The 22,666-nt window shown below is 50.2% G+C and overlaps 1 protein-coding gene across 1 annotated transcript; it reads right to left on the bottom strand.

Moving 5' to 3' along the window:
• Positions 1-267: 267 nt before the first annotated feature.
• RBP3 (retinol binding protein 3) lies at positions 268-19,994 on the bottom strand (the record flags this gene model as incomplete). The annotated part of the gene is made up of 5 exons (XM_082855176.1): positions 268-746; positions 2,243-2,385; positions 4,246-4,436; positions 6,683-9,828; positions 19,793-19,994. The coding sequence occupies 5 exons, from the start codon at positions 19,992-19,994 to the stop codon at positions 268-270; spliced, it is 4,161 nt and encodes a 1,386-aa protein (XP_082711302.1).
• Positions 19,995-22,666: the final 2,672 nt, after the last annotated feature.

Genomic DNA, 22,666 nt, shown 5'->3' with positions numbered 1-22,666 from the left:
CTTAAAAATGTAAAGTGACACACGTGCCTGGCCTCCGTGGCTCACGTTATGACGTTATTGGACAGAGACGCTCTAGTTGACAGCATGAGGACCAGGGGTTGGTGATTAAGAAGCGTCGGTGGAGATAGATATGGACTTCACTTCCCAGGAGGGGGTTGACTTTGAAGGGGGTGAGCTTCCTGTCCTAAGGTGTTCCAACAGAGAGGATGTTGGCAATTGGGAAGAGACCAGGTATATGAGCTCCAAGGGTACCTCTGATTCTCAAGCCTAACCAGAGGGCAGCAGGCCCCTTTGCTGCCCTTTGGGGGCCTCAGTCAGGACCTCATGCCTGGGTGCCCCTTGGACGTGTCCCGGAGGTCCCGGCCTTTTCTGGCTCTGACTACGGTGGCCCTTGCGGCGGCCCTGCAGGCGTGGGCTCCGCCTCGCCCTTAGCAGAGTGTGCTGGAGCATCTCCTTGGCTCTGGCGAGGGCTGCCTCTGCAGGGACAGCCACGTCAGGCACCACGCCCACCCCTTCCCAGGAGCTGCCGTCTGCAGCCCCCACCGAGCGGGCAGTGGGGATGGTGATGTACAGGTCGGTGTCATCCACGTGGTAGGTTTGCGGCAGCTGGCAGCCCCCACTGGTCACTTCCCCGATGACCAGTGCCCGGCCCAGCCTCTTCAAGATGTAGGTAAATTCCTCTGCGGCGCCAGCTGTCAAACTGCTGGTCAGAATGACCATACTCTTCCTGGAGCCGTAGCGTTCACCTGCAGGATATAAGGCCCTTCAAAACAGGGAGTCAAGTCCCCACCCTGGGCACCTGCCTTCTCCATACTACTTAGACTCCAGAGAGGAGGGCCAGGGATTTAGTTCTGTGTCCTTGTGTCCACAGGCAAGTCACCCCACTTTTCTGAGCCCCCGTTTCTGCATCTGCAAAATGGGGATAAGGATGTGTGCTGTATCCTGAGCATGCCAGTGCTTGAGAGATTTTATCACCAGTGATGGGAGGAGGCTGGACTGACTTACACGAGAAAAGGGCTAACCTGACCAGACTCTCTTCACTTTGGACCCTCAGAAGAGCCAAGTTTGTGACTTAATGACGACAGCCCTCTAGGACAGTGATGTCCAATAGAAAAGCATCATGAGCCCGAATGCAAGCCACATACGTCATTTCAAGTTTTCTAGAAGCCACATTAAACAAGTTAAACAAAATTGATAAAATGAATTTTAATACTGTTTTATCTAACTCAATAAATCCAAAATTTCTTCCTCTCAAAATGTCATCAGTAAAATTATTGAGATATTTTACATCCTTTTTTCTCATAAAAAGTCTTCAAAATCTGGTGGGCACTGAACACTTTATGCCTCTCAATCCATGTGTGGCATGTGGCTTCCGTACTGGACATCGCAATTCCAAGACCCCATGATCTGCAGATCTGTTTTTAACGACTGGTCTTGAATGTCTATTTGAATTGAGAATTCATCTGGTCCTGTTTTATTTACATTTTGCAATATTATTGAATGTATATCTTGGAAGATTCCCTCCAAATGCTTGTGTGATAAGGAAGTATGCAAATGAAAATTGCAGGGTGCTTTTCTGATCGCAGGAGGCACACCCCCCATTGGTTTCCCAGCCTCCTCTTTTCAGATGGATACACAGGTTCCTTGGTTTTGCAAGCTAGGCAAGGGAGATGGAGCAAGGCTATCCACCTGGGCTGTGGCTGGAGAGCCGTGGCTCTGTAAAGCGCGGGGCCTGTACTGCTTCCTCTGGCCACTGCTCTGGGCCCAGGGCAGTTAACAGAAGCCCCATCAGAGTTATGAACTTCCTTTAGGTAGGTGTGCTGGGAAACTGCTGAGAGTTCAGGTGAGATGGAAAACCCCTGGAAACGCTGTGGGATTTGGCGATGGCCCGAGGACCCTTCTAGCTTTACGTTTGTCTTGCAGGCTGATGGCTGCTGTGGCAGGAATGGCAGGCATTTTGCTTTTAGACAAACCAGTGTTTGAGTTTGGGAGCTATCACTTATTAGCTGAGTGACCTTAGACAAGCTATTTGACCTAGCTGGGACTCATTTTTCTCATCTAGAAAATAGGTATAATGGTACATGTTTTGCAGGGATTAAAGGTCTTATGTACAGAGTACATGGCATAGGACGGGGGCTTTATATTCTAGCTACAGTTACTTTTACCCGAACCCAAACTGTCTTTCCTTGATTTCCCAGAAGCTTCTAGAATGATAATAGGAAGGAAAGGCTTCTGTACCCACCTTCGAGCTGTGCGTGGGTCCAGAGCTCGCTGACAGAGTCGTTGGGCCGGTTGTAGATTTTGTCCAGCAGAATAGGTGGGCCTTCATCGAAAAAGTAGGAGCATATGGCGGAGATGGAGGAGGTGGGACCACCGATGTTGAACCTGAGGGAAGGGAAATGTTGCCCACTGAGGGGCGGAGCCCACAGGGAAGCCCTCGGTGCCCCTCTGGGTGCCCTAATCCTTGCCCTGTGGAGGGTTCTAATTCCAGGCAGCCTCAATCTGGTGTCCTTTCTTCCTCCTACAGAATTCTTTGGTTGGCATTTCCCAGAGTACAAGATTCTTGAGAACCAGAGACTTTGTGGTCAAATTCATTTAGAAAATACTGCATAACTTACCCACCCATTCTGTTCACACATTAATACATTATGTGATACATATTGTATATGTTATATTAAAGGCCCTAAGTCCTGCAGTCTGGAACTTGTTGATAAATTTCCCCAGCTTACTGACCGTGGACTGCTCCCATGCACCCATGCTGCCTGCACATTTTGAGAGCACTGTCTTCCCTAGTTTCATGCTTGATAATTTCACAAAACCCACTAGGTATCTTAGTTGAGGTGTCCTAACACGGCTCTTAGTGTGGTGGAGTGTTCAGAGTTGTGGAACTGCATTGGGGGTGAGGGATGCTGTGATCATTCCAGGCTATTTGGATTTGTCCTGCTGTGTGACCTCGCTGGGCCCCTGTCTCCTTATTTGTGAAACGAGGAATCCTGGGCTGGCAGTGTATTAGGAGTCTCTTCCAGTTGATGGTCGAGGATGGGTTCAGGGCCCATGACTTCGGCATCTGAACCTCCAAACCTTGGCTTGGAAGGATCTTTAAGCAAAGCACCCCTATGGGCTGGGTCTCCTCTTTAGAAAAATGTGGATGACACAGTTAAGCAGAAAGGGACTTAGCATGAGGGCCATTTGGATGGTCAATAGAGCGTTTGAAGAATAAAGTCATCAGAGGTGCCACAGGAGTCCCCAGGCTCAAGTTCTGTGTATACCCAAAGCCAAGCCCTGGGAGGTGGTTCATCTTCCAGGGAGGAGAGTCCGCCTCTGGGATCCGGTGCCACCTAGTGACGACTAAGAATCACAAGAGTTTTGCAGGCCAGAAGCCAGAGCTCTCTCTCAGTCAATCCAGCAGCTGGGGATGGGGGGCAGGGCGGGGGTAAAGTGTCCAATTCCCAGGGGAGCTGGCTCCCCCCTTCCCAGTGCCCATGGAAGGTGCCCAGGGCACGTCTGCTGATGGCCCCGGGAGTGACAAGAGGTCTGGTTACTGAAGGACATTCTTCTACCCATTACCCTCCCAAGTCCCCTTCCCCAGCTCTCGGAAGGAAACCCAACCTGTATGAGGCATGCCTTCACAGAAGCAGATGAGAGGTCTAGCTGAAAGCATCCCCCCAACAATCATTTTGTAGTGTAAAGAGTTCTTTTTGCAACAATAGTGGCTAAATTGCAAATTCTCTCTGGGCCACTGGCTTTATGATTCTCACGACCAGGGTTGTCCTGGGCTGATTTCGTGAGATGTGAGACACAAGCACAGGTGGAAGCCTAGCTGTGGCAAACACGGCTGACCATCAGAGTCACCTGGATGTTAAATATACAGATCACTGGACCTCACTCCTGGGGCTCTGGATTCAGCAGGGAGGGGTCCTGGAATCAGTGTGTTCAAGGTCACCCTTCCCCTCTCTCCTCACTGAATCCTGTGACTAGGTAAGTTTGGAGACCACTGGATTAGCTCAGTGGTTCTCAGCCTTGGTCACCTGAGCTTAAAAAAACCAACAGTGGTGGGGCCCCACCTGGCTAATTAAACCAGAACCCCAGAATAGCTGGCCAGAGCCCTGAGAGCCAGGCGGGCTATTCCACTTGGGTTCTTCCCGGCGTCCCAAGGTCCTTTCATCCCTACTAGACTCATGGCTTTGACTGTCTTCCAGCAGCTGCCCCAGCCTCGCTGGGAACTGCTGAGCCCCGCCCACTGACCTCATGTCGACAATCAGGGCGTCCGTGTGTACAATCTTCTTCCAGACATGCTCCACCAGCAGCTCGGAGACCTGGGTGAGCAGCTCACAGTCCCCAAACATATCAAACCTCAAGTAGCCAACGTTGCCCTCAAGCACATTAGTGTGGAAGGAAAACTTGATCAGGTCTTCAAAGACTTCAGGGGAAGGGATCTGAAAGAGTGGGAGGTTGGCTCCGTGTCAGGAGAGGAGAGATTTGAAAGCTCAATTTTTTTTTTTTTTTTAAGGTTCTGAGTATCTTTATTTCATTATTGACCATAGTACTTAAATGGACAATTAGCTCCGCTAAAGAAGAAAGTCCAGGTCAAACTCTCCCATAGCCATGTTTCCCTGTTCTCCTGCCAAACCATGCCCAGCATCCACCCACTGTCACTTCTGCCAGATACAGTGAAAGGTCAGATTTGAAAGTGGGTGTCACGGAGGTCCTTTATATCATGAGATATATTGAGCCCACGGGAAGGGAGCTAACATTTTCTAAGGAGGTTGTAGGTGCCAGGGCCTTTCCTGATGGTATCCAGGAGGTTACATGGGTAGTGGGCCTGGGATATGAACCCCAATGAGTGGTCAACAGCCTCCTTACAGGGAATGCTCATGGGTGCCAACCTCTCACCCTGGCGTCAGAGCTGAAAGGCCCAGGCACGGTCTCCCCTGAGCTCCCCTGAGCTCCCCAGACACTTTTTGTCTCTGAGCTCATCGTCTAAAGACATCATCATCTGAAGACATGAACTACTGGGCCCTTGAGTCTTTACCAGGGATCTGGCCCTGTGCTGAGCATGTTGTAGCAGTTACTGTAGAGAAGACACTATTATCCCCATCTTTTTACTGAAAAAAATTGAAGCACAGAGTGATTAAGTAACTTGCCCAAGGGCACACAGCCAGTAAGTGGAAGAGCCAGAATATGAATCCACACCAGGTGACTGCAAACCAGGAACACCCCTGCTGACTAGGACACCCGGCCTCCAGGCCTTGTGCTGACCTCAGTCACAAGCCCTTTGGCCATGGGCCGCTCTCCTCTGTACCCCTCTGGGCCTCAGTTCCTCTTTTTGTAAAATGGGATAACAATTCGGCAGTAGATGCTTTTGGTGCCCTCAGCCCTCCTCTGATTCCAGCCACAGCTTGACCCCGGCTGACAGGGCTTTGCCTCTAGCATACCCTTGTTTTTTACTCTCTACTTCAGGACCTTCTCCAAGCTGCCCCAGAATCTGAGAGCGTTCATGTCCCCAGGGGGACCTTCAGCTAACAGAGAGCGGGAGCCGCGGGGTCACGTCTGCAGAGGCATTCCTCGCACTTGTCAGGGTGCTGTTGCAGTCTTCAGAGGCAACAGGCTCCATGATGCGCCCACACTTCCTGTCCCACTTTCCCCGCACCCTCACTGCTGCTTCAGTGACCACCTCCCACATCAACGGACCGCACCTAAGCCCCTGTCTCAGGTCCTGGCTTCGAGGGAACCAGGACAAATGCTTCCCTGCCTACTTGTTGTGACTATGCAGTTAAATCATAGATGATAAACGCCATGGACAGGTGTTGTAAAGGTGCTTTAGATCCAGCTCTTTGCTGATGGGAGTGCTTGGTGAGTCCTGCGGTGTGCTTTGGCCCTTGATCGGGAGAACTTTTCCCTCATCTACCCTGCAGCAAAACTCCTCAGCCTTGATTTACCTTTTCAGTGTTCCCCAGACCTGCAGTGCTGGCTTCAAATATCTTGACCACACAGCCTGTCCCAGAATTTCCCATTCAGTTGGCCCTTGTATCATGGTGCACGCCCACCCGGCACAACTCCTTTGGGAGACAGTACTTGGCATTGCGGGAGGGGAGGAGAAGGCAGTCGGTGCCTAACCAAGGCAGCCTCACTGCAGGGGTTGTTCGGGCTGTGCGTGGACGCTCCTGGACCTGTCCCCAGGCTCCATGCTCCAGATCCAAGGCAACTGTGATGCCAGGACCTGTGCCGATTCCCTGTCTCCATCCCCCTGACTCATTCACACAAACTGCAAACCCCTGAGGCAGGCAGGTGATGTGGGTACACACATGCCCCACATTTCCAGAACAGGAAATCACGGGGACCCATGTGACTTACCAACCTCTTTCTCCAACACTGACAACGAGAAGCCCTCCAAACCCTTGCATTCGACCCAACCAAGAGTGAAGCTCCTGCTATACTAGCACTTTTCAAACTGAGCTCCTGTGGGTACCGATGTTCTACTGAGGTGCTTAGGGACCTCGTGGGCATATGAGGGACTGGAGGACAGGGTGAGAGAGAGGAAAAGACGTGACCGGTGAAAAATTTAACATGAAAACACGTCTGGAAGCCGTTGCTTTGCATCCTGCACAGAGCCCTGGATGTGCGGACAGTTGGTTGACTCTCTCCTGGGACTGTGCTGGACCAAGTCTCCCTTGTAACTCACCTGCATGGGTACAATCCCAGGAATGCGGTCCTTGGCATCCTCAGGGATATGGGCTGTCTTCAGGTGTGGGTCCCCGGACAGCACCTGCAGGTCAGCCTCCAGCATCTCGGCCAGGGCAGCTTCTGAGGTCACCCTGGCATAGCGGCTCTGCAGACGGCTCAGTTTGGATGCCATCTTGGCTCCCAGCTCGGGGGAGGCGTAGTTATCTGCCACGAGCTTCCCAGCTGTCTGCAGCACTGTGGGCACCTTGGCACGCAGGGCCACTATGTCCTGGGCTGTGGAGAGGGCCACGCTCATGGGCACGGTGATGTCTGGCTCCACCCCAGCCAGGTCCCAGGCCTCACCGGTGCTGGCACTCAGGGCCATCTGCGTGGGCATGGAGGCGTATAAGGGGCTGCTGCCCACCTGGTAGATGCCCACGGAGAGCGCCCCTCCAGCCGTGGGCTCCCCGATGATGGTGGCGCGCTGCAGGTCCTGCATGGTGTGGGCGAAAGCCTCAGCCGCCGACCCGCTGGTGTGGCTCACCAGGATGTAGAGGTCCTTGTGGGAGCCGTAGCGCTGGCCTGCCACCTGGGGCAGGGTCCACACCTCTGTGACCCTCGACATGGCCCTGTCAAAGACGGAGTAGAGGTGCTGGCGGGGCTCTGCCTCGAAGAAGTAGGAGCAGAGCAGCGGCACGGCCGTGGAGTAGCTGCCAGGGTTGTAGCGCAGGTCGACCACCAGCGCGGGCGTGTCTACCAGCTTCTGCCACACCAGCTGTACCAGCTGCGGCCCAATGGCCTTCACCGTCTCCAGCTCAGCCATGGCGTCGAAACGCAGGTAGCCCAGCCGGCCCGGCAGCACCTCTGTCTTGAACAGGGCCTCGATGAGGTAGGAGAGCTCCTCTGGGGAGGGGACGATGGGAGGTGGTAGGGGCACTTCCTCAGCCACCATCTCGCCGGGGCTGTGGAACACCAGCAGACGGTGGTCTCCAGACATCTCCTGCAGGTCTGCCGTGAGCTGGGAGGCCAGCGACTCAAGGTCCACTGCTGTGCGGTAGGCCCCCTGGGCCAGCTTGGCTTGTAACACTGCGCCTGTCTGCCCCACGACCTCTGGCCGAGCATAGTGGGCCTCCAGCAGGTGCCCCGTGCCCTCCACCAGCTCCCCCAGGCTTCGGTGGAACTCCAGCACCTCCTGGGCTCTGTCCAGGGCTTCCTCAGCCAGTACGATGGCATCGGGGACCACGCCGCCCCCCAGCCAGCACTCGCCATGGTTGTCGATGAAGGTGAGCACGGGCACTGTGAGCGCCAGGCCGCCCTCAGGCGTCTCCAGCAGGGGCACCGTGTGCGTGTGCAGCAGGCTGCCCGCCGTGATCTCGCCCACCAGCGTGGCCCAGCCCAGCGACTGCATGAAGAAGGCCAGCTCCTCGGCTGCGGTGGCGGTACGGTGGCTGGTGAGCAGGTACACCCCGCGCTGGGTGCCGTATGGCTGGCCCAGCAGCTCGGTCTGGCTGAAGTGCTCCTGCGTGACATTGGTGCGCCGGTCGTAGGTGGTGAAGAGACGCACGGGGCCGGCGTCGGGTCCCTGGAAATAGGAGAGCAGCAGGGGCACGGCGGAGGACGGCCCCCCAGGGTTCTGCCGCAGGTCCATGATGAGGTGCTCCGTGTCCTGCAGGGGCTCCCACACCTGGCGCAAGATGTACGGGGCCAGCACTCCCAGCACTGAGGCGTCAGCAAACCTGTCAAAGCGCAGGTAGCCCACGTTCCCCGGCAGCACGGACACCTGGAACACGGAGTCCACCAGGGCCCGCCGGGCAGCCTCGTCCTCGGGCACTTCTGAGACCATCTCCGGGGGGTCTTCAGCTTCGTCCTCGGGCCCAGAAGAGGTTTCTTTGGACCTGACCACCTGCACCAGGAGCCTGGGGTCCTCGGACACGGCCTGCAGGCCGGTGTTGAGCTTAGTGACCAGATCCTCCTCGGAGACCACCGAGGACAGGTCCATGTTGGCCAGGTGGTGCAGCAGGGCGGGCACGCGGTCCACCAGCGTGTAGTATTCCCGCAGGGCCTCCTGCAGGCGCTGGATGACCCCCGGCAGGGCGCGGCGCAGCGTGAGGATGGCCAGGGCCTTCTCCAGGGCCTGCTCGGCCGGTGTCCCCACACAAGGCAGCACCCCGCTGCCCTCCCAAGTCTGGCTGCCCTTGCCCAGGGGCCCCAGGGACCTGGACACGGGCACCGTGAGAAAGAAGTCAGACTCGCCTATCCTCAGCTTCTGGAGGTCCAAGGCCCCCCCCACAGTCCGCTCGCCCACCACGATGGCCCTGCGCATTTGTTTGAGGATATAAGCGATGTCCTCAGCCACACCCCCCGTGCGACCACTGGTGAGGACCACCACATCCTTATCGGCACCGTAGTTGTCTCCTAGGACTTCGGGGAGGGTCCAGATCTCAGTGGTCGTATTAGAGGGGCGATCGTAGATGGTATCCACATGCAGGACTGTGTTCCCTGGGTGCAGGTAGGAGATGACATAGGGGATGCCGGAAATGTGGCCCCCAGTGCAGTGGCGGAGGTCCAGCACCAAGGCAGAGGTGCCCATGAGCTTCCTCCAGACGTTGGCCGCCAGGAAGCTCCTCAGCTCGCTCATCACCTCCTGGCCCGGGATGTCGTCCACCCGCAGGTAGCCCACATTGCCTTCCAGAACCTCATGGCGGAAGCCGTTCTGCAGCCCCGCAATGAGTTCCTCTAGCGTGAGGTTCATGAGTGCTGGGGCTTGCCGGGGAGCCTCGAGGGTGCTGGGCTCGTAGGAGATGACCAGGCGAGGGTCGTTCAGGGAGCTCTGCACGCCAGCTGTCAGCACATGGGCCAGCGTCTGAGGGTCGGAGATGGCCAGGATCTCACGACTCTTGATGGCCTGCTCGATGGCTTCCTGCATCCCCATCAGGTTCTCTGGGAAGCAGTAGTTATCCAGGAGGACCTTGGCCATGTCCAGCACCAGGCTCGGCTGGAATAAGTGTGTAGGGCCAGCCAGGCTGCAGAGCAGCATGGGCAGGAGCAGGGCCCATTTTCTTGACATGGGGATCCAGGGGGAGGGCTGGCTCCTGCACAAAAGCTCTCTCGACACCGTGCGCCAGGCAACAGCACTGCCCTGCGCGGCTGCCTTTCTCCCGCGTCCTTCTCAGCCAGCGGACAGAAGGTCTGGGGCTAAACACGGGAGTTGGGGTACAGCTTCCAGCTCCGGTAAGCCTTTAATCCTGTCTAATTCAAGCGCATCAGCCCTGGGGACTGGGGAGAAGTGGCGGAAGTGGTTTGACTCAGAAGGTATGTGGGGTCTCATCTTGCTGCGCCACCTCTGGTAGACTAACGTGAATAACTACCGTTTGAGTTCCTGCCACGTGCCACGCACTGTGTTCCATGCCTTACAGGCTGACAGTCTCCACCTTGCAAAGCAGAGTTGTTAACCTGCAAGTAAATAGCATTTCCCCACTGCACTGGGCGACACACCCCTCTGGAATTAGGGAGAACTTGGGGGCCTGGTGTTGCCACACTTTACTCTGTGGCCTTAGGAAAGTGTCTTACTTATTGTGTAGATTAAGTGACAAAATATGGGCAAGGCACTTGACAGCATCAGGGAAGAAGGAAGCACTCAATTACTGATAAGTTCTCCGTGTCAGATAGTTGCTCTGTTTTGTAGCTGAAGAAACAGAGTTCAGTAGCTAACGGAAGCCCACCATCCTAGGTGGGGGGATGTGAGGGCAGCCAGAAGAAGCCTGTGGGGTCACCGTCACTTAGACGGCGCCGAGGTTGAGTCTGAGGCTCCATCTACTTCACGGCTTGAAGTTTACTCCCCTGTCTTGCTAATGCATCCAGGGAACCGAAGTGGTTCCCCCCGACAGCTTTCAGATGACAGGAGTGAAATGTCTGAACTGCATTGTGGGGCATGATGAACGGGATTGGTGATTCCAGGGCAGATGAAGTTAGCGCTGAGATCTAACAAGCATCCAGTATCCTGGCTAAAGAAGACCCTCGCTGGTTGAGGGCTCGGCCCCTGGCCCGCTGCTTGCAAGGAGAACTGAGTTGGAGGACTTAGGTGCCTGTGGTCCAGACCCCACAGGTTTCCAGATCACCAGTCCCCAGAGAACTGCTGGACGCCTGCTCCTTCACATAGAAGTGACGTGGGTCCAGCTGCTGACTGATTTGGCACAGATTTCCAAGAATACCTACCACGGAGCCTAGACCCTAGAACCCCTGCTTTGTCTCCCCATCCCTCTGGGAGTGGGCATTGCCCTCACTTAACAGATGAGACAGCTATGGCTCAGAGTGTGGTCACATAGCCAGGGACGAGCGCTGGGAGAGCCGCCTGGCTGCACTCTTTTCCCTTCGCCCCGTTACCGCCAGTGCACCCTCCTGGGACCGGGTGGCCACAGGCAGGCGCGCACGTGTGCCTCAGCCGGCAGCCGGAGGAGGTGGTCTTGGGGCCGGGGGACCTTCTCAGCATGCTAGAGAGCCACAATCCACTCTCTGGAAATCATTATCTGAGGATGTTTACCAAGTGGTTGATGAAGGCCAAAGAGGTCAATTAGCTAAAACAAACATATTCTTAGCTCATTAGGATTTGTTTAATGCCCAAGTGACATATGGTCACATCACTCCACCGTTTGCAGCCAATCAAGTGAGACTGATTTATTATAATAATAAGGCCTCCTTAGTCCCCACTGGGAAGGCTGAGCCCTCTGCTCCACCGCCGCTCGGGGAATCACAACTCGGAACATGCCAGTCTCATCCTCTGAGGGCACTTCTCCATCATCGCTTGAGCCCAGGCAAAGCCTCTGGACCAGGAAAGGTGCAGATGAAGATGAGCAGGAATAAGTATCTCTCTGGGGAAAGTGTTTGCCCTGGACTCATTAAAATGCAGCCTCAGGATGCGATGCCTGGAGCTGGTGTGGGGCTTGATTTCTGTGGATGGCCCAGAGCCTCAGGGGGGACATAGAAGCAGGCCTGGGGTCTGTTGCAAGTCCCTGAGGTGCCCAGGTTAGTGCCTGCAAGGGGAGATGATGTGTCCTCCTGTGGGTGTGGCCTGAGGCCAGTGGGAGGAGATTCTGTCCCCAGAGTTCCCCAAGCTCTCCAGGAGGAAGGGGTGTCCTGGCCCCCAGATGAGGGGGGCATAAGCAGGTGGCAGCTGTCTAAGGTGAGCACGTTCTGGGCAAGTCCCATTGCGGGAGCCAGGAGGAGCTTCCACGCAGCCTCGGCCAGCTGTCAGCCCAGGGGCTACAGAGAGTCCCATTGTGATCTTGGGGGCTGAGTTTGGAGTTGGGATGCAGTCAAAGCCCCTGCCTCCCCCTCACTTGTACAAGCAGCCATGTGGGCAGAGGTGTTAAGAGCACGGGCTCAGGAGCCGTCCCCAAACCCTACTGCTTTCTAAAGTACAGGCCCAGATTAAGTGACATGACTGCTCTGTGCCTTGGCTTCCTCAAAAGGGAAACAGGATAAGGAGGAGAGCCTCACAGTATTGTTGTGACAGTGTCAGTAGGTATGATGAAGAAGCCGAGGTCACAGTAGCAGCTGATGAGTGGCAGACAGCCTGTGATCAGAGCTCCCCCGTGGGGTTGGGGAGAGATAACCCAAGAGGCAGGGGTTGTCTTAGGGACCCTGGGGGTACCAAGTGCTTCTGAAGACCCAAACCTTCCATGGGCTTCTGTGTATCTGGAGTCTGTACACCTGAGAAAGGTCCTGACACAGTGTTCACTCCAGAGCACACTCCAGGGAGATTAAAAGGGGGACAGTGGCACAGATGGTGTGCTACTGGGAGTCAAATGGAGCACACCTGGAGCCTGGGCAATCCCAGAAAAAGCTAATCTCCTGCTACATTACGGATTCCCTTTTTGCAGTGGCCAGAGGCCTTGTCTGTCTGGTTATTTATCCATTCATCTTCCTATCTATCTATCTACATACCTACCTATCTATTGTTTTATGTTAGTTTTCCCCTCAGTGTTCATTATGGTCATTTTCAAGTGGCATAGCAAATATCCATGACCTATTCACCTCGATTCTACCATTGACATTTTATTACCCTTCCTTTCTCTCACCTCTGTCTCTCTGGTCCCCTCTCTAACCCTCAAGCCAACATATTTTGGGGATGTATTTCAAAGCAAGTTGAATCTTGACTTTATTTTAATCCTTTTTCTTTTTACTTTTCTAAAAATAAAAAGAAAACATACTCATATTTGCAAGTTAAATAATTCATAAACGTATGAACAATCTTCTCCCAAAGCCTTTCTAATCCAGCCAATAATAACAGTTTAACGTGTAGCTGTCCTCACTTCACTTTTCTCTGTGTTCATATGTGGAAGCACATATGTAGGAGATCTGTCTGTCCGTCCATCCATGGATCTGCCCATCTATGATGCTCATCTATCCGTCCATCTACCTAGTGTCACCTCATAATAGCACACAGGATAATTTGCATGTTGTTTTACTCACTTAAGCATACAGCAGAAACAACCTTCCAAGTTGAAGCATAAAGTTTGTTCTTTTAATGGCTGCATAATTGTCCTTGACAATTTACTGATCTGTTTCCCTAGCAAAAGATATTTTAAGTTGTTCCTGTTTTTGCTTCTATAAACAATACTGTGATAAGTGTTCTCAAATACATGTTCTTAGGACTAGTGCTTCTTGCTTCTGTAGAAAACTTTCCAAACCTGGGCTTGCTGAATCAAATGGTTGGACACTTGTTTATTTATTTTTTCTTTATTATATTTTTAGTAACTTTACAATTATATAATAAATGTCTATTTTTTCTTTTTATATTTTTACAACTTTATTTATGTACGATTGACATACAATAAACTGCCCATCTTTGAAATGTACAATTTGGTGAGTTTTGACATGTGTATACACCCATGAAACTATCACCACAGCAAGGTAATGTATCTTGCCCTCATCCTCAAATTTTCCTCATGCCCCTTTGTTATCCATCCCCTTGCGTCTCCATCTCCAGGCAAACACTGACAAACAGATATGCTGCTGAGTGTACCATTGGGTCACTTATTTTATTGCTGAGTAGTATTCTATTGTATAGATATACCACGATTTATTATCCACTCACATGTTGATAGAACTACAGTTTGCTTCCAGAGTGTAACTATTACAAATACAGCTGCTGTGAATATTTGAGTATAAGTTTCTGCGTGGATGTATGTTTTTATTTTCACTAGGACAAGAATGCATGTTTAACATTTTAAGAAACAATCTAAATGTTTTCCAAACTTGAAATTTCTACCAGCAACATATGAGACTTTCAATTCCCCCACATTAATGCCAACAATTTGTATGCATGGTTAGACTTTTAAATTTTGACTATTATAATGGGTATATAGTACCTTCTCATTGTGATTTTAATTGGGACTTCCTTGATGACTAATTGTGTTGAGCATCTGTTTGTATATTTATTGACCATTTGTATATATTCTGTAGTAAAATGTCTGTTTAAACCTTTTTCCCATTTGTAGGGGGTAGGGAGAGGAGGCTGTTTTTTGTCTTACTATTGATCAAGTAAGAATTATTTGTACATTTTAGATATGAGTCATTTGCCTGATGTATGTATTGCAAATATTTTTTCGCAATCTGTGGCTTGTCTTTTCATGTCCTTAACAGTGTCTTTTGAAGATTAAAAGTTCTTGATGAATTCCAATTTATCATTTTTTTCTTTTATGATTCATATTCTTGGGCTATATCTAAGAAATCTTTGCCTATTCCAAGGTCACCAAGCTTTTCTTTAATATTTTGTTCTAGAATTCCATAGTTTTAGTTTTTACATTTATAATCCATTTTGAGTTAATTTTTGTGTATGTGTATATTTATTTCATTGTATGAGGGAGGGGTCAAGATTTTCTTTTTCCATGTCAATATCCAGTTGCCAACACTAGTTGTTGAAAAAACTTTCCTGTCCCATTGAATTGCCTTGGCATTAGGTCAAAAAGTGATTAACCACATTAATTGAGTGGGTCTATTTCTCTACTCTCTGTTCTGCTGTATTCTGTCTGTTTTTTCACCAATACCACACTGTTTTGGTTACTGTAGTTTATAGTATGTCTTGAAATCATGTAGTGTAATCCCCTGAACTTTGTTATTCTTCATCAAAATTATTTTGGTTATTCTAGTTCCTTTGGATTTATATGGATTTATCTAAAGCCATGTACATTTCAGATACCAATAATTGATTTTAGAATCAGACAATTGATTTGGATTGAATTGAAGCTATAGATCAGTTAGGGGACAATTGACATCTTAACAATACTGAGTCTTCCAATCTTTGAAAATGGTATAACTCCATTTATTTATGTCTTCATTGATTTATCAGTGTTGTATGGTTTCAGTATATAAATTATGTAAATATTTTGTTAGTTTTATTTTTATTGTTTTTGTTCTCAAAAGTATTTTTATTTATTAAAAGACACTGGTATTTAACTACAGAATGGGAGAAAATATTTGAAAATCATTTATCTGATAAGGGTCTAGTATCTAGAACATATAAAGAACACTTACAACTCAACAATAAAAAGACAAATAACCTAACTTTTATTTATTTATTTGTTTTTAATTTTTTTGAACATCTTTATTGGAGTATAATTGCTTTACAATGGTGTGCTAGTTTCTGCTTTATAACCAAGTGAATCAGCTATACATATACATATATCCCCATATCTCTTCCCTCTTGTGTCTCCCTCCCTCCCACCCTCCCTATCCTACCCCTCTAGGTGGTCACAAAGCACCGAGCTGATCACCCTGTGCTATGCGGCTGCTTCCCACTAGATATCTATTCTACATTTGGTAGTGTACATATGTCCATGCCACTCTCTCACTTAGTCCCAGCTTACCGTTCCCCTTCCCCGTGTCCTCAAGTCCATTCTCTAGTAGGTCTGCATCTTTATTCCCATCCTGCCCCTAGGTTCTTCATGACCATTTTGTTTTTTGCTTTTTTTAGATTCCATCTATATGTGTGAGCATACGGTATTTGTTTTTCTCTTTCTGACTTACTTCACTCTGTATGACAGACTCTAAGTCCATCCATCTCACTACAAATAACTCAATTTCATTTCTTTTTATGGCTGAGTAATATTCCATTGTATACATGTGCCACATCTTTATCCATTCATCTGTCAATGGACACTTAGGTTGCTTCCATGTCCTGGCTATTGTAAACAGAGCTGCAATGAACATTGTGGTACATGACTGTTTTTGAATTATGTTTTTCTCAGGGTATATGCCCAGTAGTGGGATTGCTGGGTCATATGGTAGCTCTATTTTTAGTTTTTTAAGGAATCTCCATACTGTTCTCCATAGTGGCTGTATCAATTTACATTCCCACCAGCAGTGCAAGAGGGTTCCCTTTGCTCCACACCCTCTCTAGCATTTATTATTTGTAGATTTTTTGATGATGGCCATTCTGACTGGTGTGAGATGATATCTCATTGTAGTTTTGATTTGCATTTCTCTGATGATTAATGATGTTGAGCATTCTTTCATGTGTTTGTTGGCAATCTGTATATCTTCTTTGGAGAAATGTCTATTTAGGTCTTCTGCCCATTTTTGGATTGGGTTGTTTGTTTTTTTGATATTGAGCTGCATGAGCTGCTTATAAATTTTGGAGATTAATCCTTTGTCAGTTGCTTCATTTGCAAATATTTTCTCCCATTCAGTATTTTGTTAGTTTTATACTTAAGTATTTCTCATTATTTTCAGGTGCTATTGTAAATGATATGTTTTTCTTACAATTTTAATTTCTAGTTATTCATTGTATATTAATCTTATATCCTGCAACCTTGTTAAACTCATTTATTCATCCACTATGTTTTTAATAGATTCCTTAGAGTTTTCTAGAGGGGTATTCATATTGTATTTCTTTCTCTCCCATCTACAGACTTCATTTCTTATCCTTGCCTTACTGCACTCCTTAGGACCTCTGGGGTCTTGATCCTGATCTTAGGGGGAAATAATTCAGTCTTTCATCATCAGTGTGATGTTAACTGTATATTTGTTTTTTGTTTTTTTTGATAGATGCTCTTTATCAGTTTAAGAAAATTCTCTTATATTCCTAGTATTTAAGAGTTAAAAAGAAAATCATGAACAGATGTTAAATATTGTAAATGCATCTTTTGAGATGATCATGTTTTTTCCTCTTTAGTTTGTTAATATGATTGATTACATTGATTGGTTTTCTAATATTTAACCAGTCTCATTTGTGGGATAAATTTCTCTTGGTCATTATGTATTATCCTATTATATGTTGTTGGATTCAATTTTCTGGGTTTTTTTGAGGATTTTTGCATGCTCATGAGGGATATCCATATGTAGTCTTTTCTTTTGGCTTTGCTTTCAAGGTAGTTCTGACCTCATAAAATGAGTTGGAAAGGATTTTTTCTCTTCCTATTCCTTAAGTTTTTCTATTTTATGGGACAGTTCATGTAGAATCGATATTATTTTAATTATTTGAAGAGCTAAGAAGTAAGGGCAAGGAAGGGCTGGTTCTGTTTATTCCTTATTCCCACTTCCCAACAAAGCATGTTTACAGTTTTGTGCCACGAAAGGAAAACAATAACTGAAGTCCCAGAATAAAGATCATTCCAGCTGTTAATCACTCACATAAGAAGTGTTCAGGAGCCCCCAGGTAACATCATTTGTCTGATGCAGAAGAGACCTAGGGTAACTGTGGGTGCAGCTCCCACTGGCACCTCCAGGAGCCGCTGTGTGCCAGACAATGAGCCGGGCGGGGCGGGGCGGGGGTGGTGCTTTGAACTGGGATCAGTTCTGAGGTGTGTCTGGCGCTCTGAGTAGTGACCAAGGTCCTAAGGGCAGTGGGAACATCACCCACATGCTTTCTCTGCAGGGGGTAAACCTCTATGAAGCGCGTGGCTGTCTTGACTCTTCCCTGCATCAAACATATTCTGTGCAGTGAGGACAGAAATTCAAGTTTACAGACAATGAAAGTTGTGGCCAGAACCAGCCTAAAGACAAAGCACAGGCGTGCAGGGCCTAAAGAGGTTCTGGGAACGCATGCTTTTTACAAATAAATGAGATTTATTTTTTATTTCATTTCATTTTATTTTATTTTTTTTTGCGGTATGCGGGCCTCTCACTGTTGTGGCCTCTCCCGTTGCGGAGCACAGGCTCCGGACGCGCAGGCTCAGCGGCCATGGCTCACGGGCCCAGTCGCTCCACGGCACGTGGGATCTTCCCGGACCGGGGCACGAACCCGTGTCCCCTGCATAGGCAGGCAGACTCTCAATCACTGCGCCACCAGGGAAGCCCTGAGATTTATTTTAAATTAAATCTGGAGAGAATTTATGCCTAAGCAGTCATTTTTACCAGAGATGTAAAACCATAAGAATAGTAAACAAGGGTCAAGTAGGTTTCCTGCTGCCCCAAGTCTGCAAGGTCTCGTGCAGTAAGTATTTGTTCACGGGTGATGCCTTCATTCACAGGTCTTGTTCACATCCTGCTTCTAAAGTGATTTCTCCTAAACCATCCTTCCTCCTATTTTATGGGTGAGGAAGCTGGGGCTTGGGGAGGTTACAGAACATGCCCAAGATCACAGAGCTGAGGAGCAGTGGATTGGCCGAAGGAAGGGAGGACATTGCCATCCTCCCTTACCTGGGCTTTGGTTCCTCTCTCTGTGTCGAAACCCCAGGCATGGACTTGTGGTGAGAGGTGGGGTTGGGGACACGAGTAGGGCCTAGATCCCCTATGGCTTTAGTAACCCCAGCAATGCCATGTCTCTGTGACTCCAGGGAAGATAGTCTGCTGGATGCTGATGTGAAGCCTGAACCCAGAACATCTCCCCCCATCCCATGGGAATCCACAGAATAAGGCGGATAAGATGGGAGTGGTGGGAATGGTGAATGGAACACAACCTTGGAAATCTAAGAGCAGGTCCACCAGGAGGCCTTGGAACAGGTCATGGGGCAGACCCTGGAAGGCCTGGGGCTCTGCTCAGGCCACTGGGCTCAGCTGTCCTCAACCTTTGATGTCCCTTGAGCATCTACCCTCCAGGAGGGCCGTCTCCTGCTCTCTCCTGTTCACTCCTCTCTCTCTCTCTTTCTCTCTCTCTCTCCCCTCCTTCTCTTTCTCTCTCTCCAGGCACTAAGAAGTCTCCCTTTTCTTGTGCCAGCTCTTTTCTGGAAGACCAGGGAGCTAGCACCCCTCATACTATAGTTCTTCCAGCTTTCCCTCTCAATGGTGCTCTTTGGCCTGGTGTACCTGTAGTCCTCTCTGTCCAGTTGTGTTGCCTGGGGTGGCCTCACCCTGTGTCTGGGGTCATCGGTACATTGCTGGTGAGCAGGGCCTGCGCTTCAGATGCTGACCTCACTTTTCCCCCATGACTTAGCCGTTCTTCTTGCATTTCTTTCTCCAGGTTTATCAGACACGTCTGTATATGTATGAACCCCAATAATTAAGAGGCATCAAGATTTTCTCCATGAGACCCCTGGGTCCAGGCAAATCAAGGAAGTAGAGAGTTGTCTTTGCAGTTCCCAGATGTCTGGCTACATTTCAGGTTTGGGTGTCCAGCACATGGAGGACCTCTGGTGCATGTGCATGGAGAGGGCACATGTAGGCAGAGGTGACTCTTGCTTCCAACCCAGGTACAGGTAGGAAGGCCGAAGATACTGGGAGAGAATGGGAAAAAACGAAGAGGAGGGAAATAAAAAAAGATAATGAGGAAAGAAATGAAGATTCAGAGTGAAAGAGTGTAATAAAAGGTAATAGTGTAGCTCTAACGTTTTTCCAAATATTACTCAGAAAGAGAAACAAGAACATACATGAACTTTTCCAAAGTACCCGGGAAGCATTTGCATATCACTTTGGGGGTGATAAGCAAGGACCTCAAGACTCAGTGACCATTGATGTGACCATGAACCAGTGAGTGACCTGGTCAGGACCTGAGCCCAGGCCAGGCAACCCCACACCTGGTGCTCTTCCAGCCACTCTGCTGTTCCCAACTGTCCTCTGCTATCGGCCCCTGAGCTGTCCCTGACTATGGACACCATATAACCTGTCATCCAAACAGAGGCCCTAATTTCAATTATACATGGACAACACATGTTAACCAGGACCATCCCAGGCAAATCAGGGCGATGGTCACTGAGCCAGAGGAAGAAGTCGGCCAAGCACTGCCCAGTAGGAACATGGTCCAGGCGAAGGAAGGACAGTTGGGCACTGATGTGGATGACCTGGAAAGCAGTGGAGGTGCGGCCCCAAATGGCCTCCCGAATGCAAGTGTGATACTGGGGTCCTGAGAGGGCCACGAAGCTCACATATTCACTGTCCAGCTCCTTAGCCCCCATCAAGACAGCTCGGGTGTCAGGCTCTCTGGGAGGAAGGGACCCCTCATCCAGAACAGAAGCTCACGGGAGAGAGCCGCAGAGGAGCAGCTCTTTGCTGCAGGCCCAGGGACATCTTTCTGAGGACCGGAGTCGTCTGCTGATGAAAAGGGTTCCCTCGGGGAGGGGTGCTCGTCCTAGTGAGAGGTGTCAGGGAAGCTGAGACAATGGTGTGAGATTTCTACCTGAGTTAGATGATCTGATTTGAAAAGGAAAGAAGTTCCAAAAGGTTTCTTCAGTCTGGTCTCACAGAAGCCATCTGTGTGCCACCAGTGCTGCCTGTCTAGTGTATAGTCTCTGGCTTCCTCTTTAAGGAGCATCTGGGAAAAGTAGGACCCCCTTTGTATCAGGCTGCTCCCATGGGAGCTGACATATAGATGGAATGGACCAGCCTTTGAGAGCCAAACAGTGTTGCTGCCTTTGATCACAGACCAGAGAAGCCCCTGGGCCCCCTCGGCGTGGGCCAGGGAGGAGGGGCCGGGCTGGTCCTTTCACTCAGACTCCAGCGAAGCTCTCAGCAGCCAGGCTCCAACACCCTGTTCTACAGGATCTTGTCAGTGTCTGGGCCTGAAGCAGCCTCCAGAGTGTCCCTGGAACTCGGGAAACCAAGATGCCGCCCCCACACAAGCATCTAGAACCAGCTGCATCGTTCGCGGGGCCAGGCACAGAACGAAAATGTGGATCCCTTGTTTAAAATTTGTTATGAATTTCGAGATGGCAAGAGCAGAACATGACACCAAGCGGCCCTGTGGGACTGCCACTTCATATCCGTGATCGTCACCCTGAGAGGGTAAAAATGAGAATGCTTCAGGACACACTACAAATGCAGCACTGACTGTGGCAGTCATTAGTCATTAGTCATTAGGGCTGATTGGCCGCGTAACAGAGTGTCCAGAGGATGGGACTGTTGGATTTCATTCTCTGGCTGGGGCTGGACAAGCTTTGGAGGGTCTGGTGGAAAGAACACAGTGAAATGGAAGGCAGAGGGCATTTCTCAGGATCTCCTTGCAAGTTCTGTCCCAGCACATCCATCCTAATCACTTTGTCCTGAGCCACAACCCACATCAGCCCGCCAGGGAGTGACTGAGGCCAGAGGCCCTTGGGCCTTGTCCCCAGAGGACTCGGTGCCCCAGAAGGCTCAAGATAAGAGGTCAGTAGGACCCCACACCAGGCCAATGGCAACCAGGAGACAAAAGCACTGTAATGTCCCTTAGAGCCAAGAAGTTCAGAATGGGAGCATCAAGAGTGGGGCTAAGGGGTGTGTGTGGGCAGCACTAGAGCTGGGCCTTCATGGAAGGTGGACTTGGGCTGCAGAGCTGGGGGCGGGGCGGCCACGGCAGTCACCTGAGGGCTGAGAACAGTGGGTGGCCTTGAGTATATCTGGCTGGAGCTGGGCGTCTGAGCAGGGATGTAGAGGGAGCAGAGGCTGGAAGGGTTGTGCAGGCCCCAGGACACCAGGCAGACAGGATTTACGGCCGGATGTGTCTTTCTGACAGAGCCCAGCCTCCGGCCCCTGACGTGTGGGGAGGTCAGGGAAGGCATGGGGCTGACTGTCATTGTCCACTTGCAAGTATCCACTTCACACCTGCTCACACCCAGGCCCGCATACCCACACACGGGCTCTTACACAGACGCGCCCATTCCCCCCAACCTGCAGAGACACCGCCCACAGGTGTCTCCTCCTCTCCGTGCCTCTCCTTTCCACTTCCCCCCAGGGAAAGAAGGGCCTGAAGGGGGGCGGTGGGCAGGGTGTGGGGCTAGGGGACCATCAGGCCCAGGCCTCACACTCCAGAAAGGCCACAGATTAGACTCTGAGTTTATTTCCAAGTGAAAATTTGATGCAGACACAGAAATACACCACCAGGACTAAAAGACGTCTGTCATCCCTCCTTACAATTGAGCAACATTGTCGTACCAGGAATTAGCATTTTCTGTAACTCCAGTAATTAAACAATAATGTTTTTATTGCATTTTTGTGTTAAAGCTGTTCTTTGGTTCCATGTAAACATTTAACACAAACCATTAAAAAAAAATATTCTGGGAACTTCAACCAGTGGGAATGGCCCAGGTCTCTCCAGGCCTCCTATAGGCTCTGCTCTGGTCAGCGGTCAGAACTTCCTAGTCCACCCCATTCCATGTGTGACCTCAAGAGTCAGAGGTCCTCTTTTGCGGTCAGTGGGGAAGGAGCCTGGTCCCAAGGCCCAAGCCCAGGACCAGGGCTGGACACACATTGCTCAGGAAAGCCAGCAAGTACAGCCATAGCCAATGCGGCCAATAAGGACCTGAGTTCGCCAGTGGCCAGGAGCCCTCACCCAGGAGGACTGGATGTCTTCACCTGAGTACATGGAGTAAGAATAGGGATGTTGCAAATACCGAAGCAAGAGCGCATTTATTCCAACACATTCAAATCCAGGTCTTGTCATCCACCGAGTCCTTGTGGGAGGGGAGCCCATGGTGTGTGATGCTGGTGAACTGGTTGTGCTAAGTAACTGCAGAGACACAGGCCATGGGCTGCCCCATCCCTCAGGGTTAACTGTGCACCCCCTTCCAAACCATCTTGCGGTTTGAGTCCCTGGTGGCGAGTGACCCTGTATGAACCAGCAGGTCAAAGTACCTCCAGCCAACAGCGTTCACTG

This window comes from Leucopleurus acutus (assembly GCF_964270905.1).
Source record: "Leucopleurus acutus genome assembly, chromosome: 14".
Classification (NCBI taxonomy): Eukaryota; Metazoa; Chordata; class Mammalia; order Artiodactyla; family Delphinidae; genus Leucopleurus; species Leucopleurus acutus.
Note: the sequence above shows the minus strand (reverse complement) of the source record. Positions and strands in the feature narration are given on the sequence as shown.